Genomic DNA, 5727 nt, shown 5'->3' with positions numbered 1-5727 from the left:
GGAGTCTGCATGTTCTCCCCGTGTTGGTGAAACCGGGTGCTCCGGTTTCACCAACAGTCCAAACACATGTGCTATAGGGGAATTGATCAACTAAATTGGCTGTAGTGTGTGAGTGTGTGTGTGTGTGTGTGTGTGTGTGTGTGTGTGTGTGTGTGTGTGAATGAGTGTGTATGGGTGTTTCCCAATACTGGGTTGCAGCTGGAAGGGCATCCACTGCGTAAAACATATGTTGAAATAGTTGGTGGTTCATTCCGCTGTGGTGACCCCTGATAAATAAGGGACCAAGCTGAAGTGAACAATCAACCGAGCAACATTTATAGAAAAGATCTCCATTCCTCTGCGAGCTGGTTTCCGTGTCATCTGAATAGTGTGTAGTGGTTTAGCTCCTGCTGTGTGTGTCAGATGTGAGTGATTTGTGGATTTGTTGTCAGAGGTTATAAACGCTGAAGCAGATCAGCAGCTCATAATCTTCATCAGACAAACAAACCCTCAAAAAAAGACTAAAAATACATACGGCTGATCGCAGATGGCTTTCAGAAGTGTGTCAGACTAACACAAACACACAGATGATGCCTGTGAGAGAGCAGCAAGCACACACACACACACACACACACACACACACACACACACACGCGCATATTCATTCACAACCAAATGCACACACGCACAACCCCACAAACAACCATGTACCCATACATACATAAACAAAGACACACAAAACCACACACACACACACACACACACACACACGCATGCACAAAAACAACCACACACATATGAACACACAAAACTGCCCATACAAATACACACACAACCACATGCACAAAATGCACACTCCCAATAAAACACACACTTGAACACACTACCACACATATACACAGACATGTACACACACTTACAAATATACACTCACAAACATAACCATATGCACACACACACTTACAAACATGCACAAACTAAACCCACTCACAACCAAATGCGCGCACACACACACAGACACACACACAAAACCTCCACAGACACACACTATCATACAGACACGCACAAAAACTGATAAATATACACACACAGGTCACGAATATAAACTTACATCAGAAACTTACACAAACAACCACAGTCACAAACACATGCACAAAACGCACAAAACAAACACACAAACAAACAAAAAAAAAAACACGCACACATACACACACAGTTATATAAGGCCAGAGCTAATGAGAGCTGAGCCTTTTATCCAATCAGAGTTCTGCATTCTCATCAGCATCGCTTTGCCTTCAGCAGCAAAACAGTGTGTTTAGGACTTCATCTGAAAGCTGAAAACACAGACACACACACACACACACACACACATTCTTTCTTTCTGCTTTACAGACCCGAACACACGTTGACATGTAAATACAGGTTATTTTTGTGCCTCCACAAGAGCACAGCAGGTGAAATCTGCACTAAATACACATATTTAACAACACAGCACACATAATACACATTTATGTTGACTTGAATGAAATAGCCCGTCGAAGGTTTGGCAGCAGTTCTAGCATCACTAACATATTTTAACATGAGTTTTATCACACGGCTAACACAGATAGCTTTTCAAACAGCTTATGGCAACTGGTTTTAACAAGTGTGTAAATATTTTGTTTAACACTATGACAACTTAATGTTAGCATAAAACATAGGCTACAAACACAATTAGCATATTTCTAGCTTGATCTGGGATCTTATTACAAGTTTGACACTAATAACTAACACGAATTTACAACTTTTAGCTGTTTTAACACTATGCTAGCATCTTGCTAACAATTTAAACTCATGCCCAACACGGCTAGCTAACAACTCACAGCTATCATAAATTATAATTTTCAAAGTTAGCAAAATGCTAACACGCCGCTAGCACATATTTGATCTCTGATCGTAATTCACATGATTAATCCACTTACGTTTCTGTAATCACTATAGAATCGCCACAACAGGTTAATTCTAATTATAATAAGTTCTTAAGGCAAAGACACTTGTATTTACTATAAATTACTATAGTATTTTTCATGTAACATGGCACATGTCAATTTAATGAGAGCCAACCCTACTGAAAAAACTGCTTGGCTGCTTGACAAGCCTGGTTTTAGAGGGGTTTTGGCCATTTCCAGGCTGGTCTGGTCAGGCTGGAAAATGACCAGCTAAAACCAGCTTGACAAGCTTAGGAGCCCAGCCAAGACCAGCTATGTCCAGCCTGGTTTAAGCTAGATTTAGCTGGTCATTTTCCAGCCTGACCAGCTAAGACCAGGCTGGAAATGGCCAAAACCCCTCTAAAACCAGGCTGGTCAAGCAGCTAAAACCAGCCAACCAGCCTAGACTGGTTTAAGCTGGATTTTTCAGCAGGGAAAACAACACCTCTAATAAAGTATAAAGTAATAGTGTAAATAAAGTAAAACTGCAGACTAAAGCAAGAGCTGTGAGTGTTTTATTTACCAGACACGAGTTATTATACAGTACAGGTTAGATGACAGAGTGAAGATGTTAGAAAAACTCGAGCTGTCTGTCTTCATGATGATGAACAGGCTCAATCTCCTGTTTAACTACTGATGATGATGATGATCATGAGGAAAGATTGCTCACTGTACACTGCCCTCTACTGCTGCAGAGACGCTCATTCACTATAATAATCAGAGTAAAACCTCACTAAAACTGCTCATAGCTCACCCCAGACTTATTATTAATTATTATCTTAATTATTAAAAATTATTAATAATATTAATTATTTAATTTAAAGAATGCATGAAAAATTAGGCCTATTTTTTGACCATCAATATGCAGTATATACTATGCATTTCATCTTTTATGCAACGTTTCTGCACATTAAAAACAATTTAAGTTGCATAAAAGAAACTATATATATTTGCATAACTATTATTTATTTTATTATATATATATATATATTTGCTAAACTATTAAGAATTACCAGTAATAAATCATGCACAAATGAAACCCCCAGATGCATTAAAGTAATGGGAATGAAAGATAAGTGCCTAATTTTTATATGAAAAAATATAATCAAAAACCTTCCTAAAACAGGATTTTACATTTTATAAGCAAAATATTTGTTGATTTCTCTTTTGATTTGGGGGTAAATTATGAGACGTTTCTGTCAGATTTCCTCTCATAGACCTTCATGAAGATTGTCAGAATTCAATATATATTTGTCTTGCATAGAGATATAAAGCTAACGATACATAAACCTACGGCAAACATTTCAGAACTTCAAGTGTTATTTTCCAAGACATCTGAACGATGATTTTCACAGAAGAGATGATTGCAGTTTTGGTTTTGAGCACAGATTGGCATCAGAAGACAGCACTGTACACGCAAATACAAAAGACGGGTGTATATCCTCTACATATCATGCATAGTCTGGTTAGAGAGCGATAGAAGCACTGCTATATTATCATCTTTATGTCTCTAAGGCACAAATGAAATGCTATTTTGGCTGTGAACTTAATAAAGCTATGATTACAGTGTTAGTTATCATGACGCCGGTGAGATTATCTGACATATCGATAAATGAGGCATATTAATATGATGTCAGATATCCAGTCGTCATGGAAACGGCTCCGTCTTCCTGCTTTCAGTCACTTCCTCCGCAGAGTTTCAGCAGCAGCTTCTTATAATCACCAGACGTGTCACCCTGATGCAAACACAACACAGATTGATTTATTCAGGACTTCATGACAAAGACTAAATTAATTAGTAATAATTAGTCATTAAAACTGTCATGCTTAAAATGTGTTTTGTCATCCAGAGATGTGTGTGTGTGTGTGTGTGTGTGTGTGTGTGTGTGTGTGTGTGTGTGTGTGTCGTACAGAGATGTGAGTGTAGAGGGATTTGCCGAACTGCCGCAGATACTCCTGTCTGATGTCCAGCATGTCCAGCTCAGAGCGGGATACCATGATGCGGATCAGAGTCCGGTCTTTAGTTCCTGCACCCTGAAACACCAGCACAACATCAGTGTGTGTAGATAGACACTCACACACACACACATATATATACAGAGACACTCATACACACGCACAAACACATTCACTTGTGCACTCACCTGCATGCGCACATACAGAGACACACACTCACACACACACGCACACTCTCACATGCGCACACAGGCACATGCACACACTCACACATACATGCATGCATGCACATTCCCACACACACACACACACACTCATACGCATGCAAACTCATGCACATTCACAAACACACATCACACTTTTTTTTTTCACACATAAATATACACACACATGCACACACACACGCAGTCACAAACATGCGCACACACACTCACGCACGCACGCACACTCTCACATGCACACACAGGCACATGCACACACTCACACACACACACGCAAGCTCATGCACATTCACAAACACACGTCGCACTTTTTTTTACACACATACATACACACACACACACGCACAGTCACAAACATGCACACACTCATATGCGCACACACAAGCATCCTCACTCTCATCCACACATTCATGCACAATCACACACACACACACACACACACACACACACGCACACACACACACATTTTTACACATATAAAACGCTCACATACATTCTCACAGACATGTGCATCCAGAGACACAAATGCATCCCCCCCACACACACACACACTCGCATGCACACGTCACATACACTTTTTTACACGTGCACACAGACAAAGCACACACGCCTGCATATTCACACACACACACTCACATGCACACACTCATACACACACACACACACACACACACACACACACACACACACACACACTCACTCATCCACACATTCATGCAATAATCTAACACACGCCTGCATATTCACACACACATACACACACTCGCATGCACACACACATGCACTCACACACATGCACACATTCATACGCACACACACACACACACGCACGCGCACAAACCCATATTTACACACATGCATTTTCACAAGCAAGCACACACTCATATGCGCACACACACGTCCACACATTCATGCACAATTACACACACTCTGATACACACATAGAGACACACACATGCATTTTTATACACAATCACACACACATTAACTCACATGCGCACACGCCCATGCATTCTCACACACACACATCCACTCATCTAGCTACTGTGTTGAACATTTCTTTAACATGCTCCTACTGTACCTGCATGGCCTTGTGGAGGCGTTCAGCAAAGTAGGCAGGAGTGTTTTTAATGCACTTCACTGAAAACAACACAAAAATGCAGATTTAAAGACACGAGCTGCTCAACAGATCAAGAGGAATTCAGCAGAATCATCATAACGAGAGCAGAAACTGATCAACTCGAATGTCAAATGCATTGTGGGTGATCTCCTGCCAATTACTGTCGTGTCTGATACGCTGAGTGATATTTACATATGCAAATCAACACAAGCTCAAATCTGCATCTTAGTCAAAACAATAATATTCCTCGGCTGCTATTGGCTGATGTTTCTGCAGAGGACCAATCAGATTTGAGCACGCACCCACTGCCACCATGCCAGACTCCAGATCTCCAGACATCTCTCTGCAGATGCTCTTCTCGATGTCCCGACCGCACATCTGCTGGTACTCCTGAAACACTGAGACACACACACACACACGTCAGACACATATTACTGAAATATTATGCTCGCCTGGTGATTTCCAAAAATCTAATTTATTTTTA

General features: G+C 40.6%; 1 protein-coding gene across 1 annotated transcript in view; it reads right to left on the bottom strand.

The window, feature by feature from the left end:
• Window positions 1-2444: 2444 nt before the first annotated feature.
• anxa11b (annexin A11b) overlaps window positions 2445-5727 on the bottom strand; it is a 20948-nt gene continuing 17665 nt past the window's right edge. Inside the window, exons 12-15 of the mRNA XM_056469413.1 lie at window positions 5546-5641; window positions 5205-5263; window positions 3858-3980; window positions 2445-3682 (exon numbers count right to left, since the gene is read on the bottom strand). Of these exons, the coding sequence (XP_056325388.1) occupies window positions 3623-3682; window positions 3858-3980; window positions 5205-5263; window positions 5546-5641 (338 nt within the window). The 3' untranslated portion in view covers window positions 2445-3622. The remainder of the gene's footprint in view (window positions 3683-3857; window positions 3981-5204; window positions 5264-5545; window positions 5642-5727) is intronic.

Source organism: Danio aesculapii, chromosome 12, assembly GCF_903798145.1.
Source record: "Danio aesculapii chromosome 12, fDanAes4.1, whole genome shotgun sequence".
Lineage (NCBI taxonomy): Eukaryota > Metazoa > Chordata > Actinopteri > Cypriniformes > Danionidae > Danio > Danio aesculapii.
The sequence above is the reverse complement of the archived record's forward strand: the minus strand, read 5'-3'. Positions and strand labels throughout refer to the sequence as shown.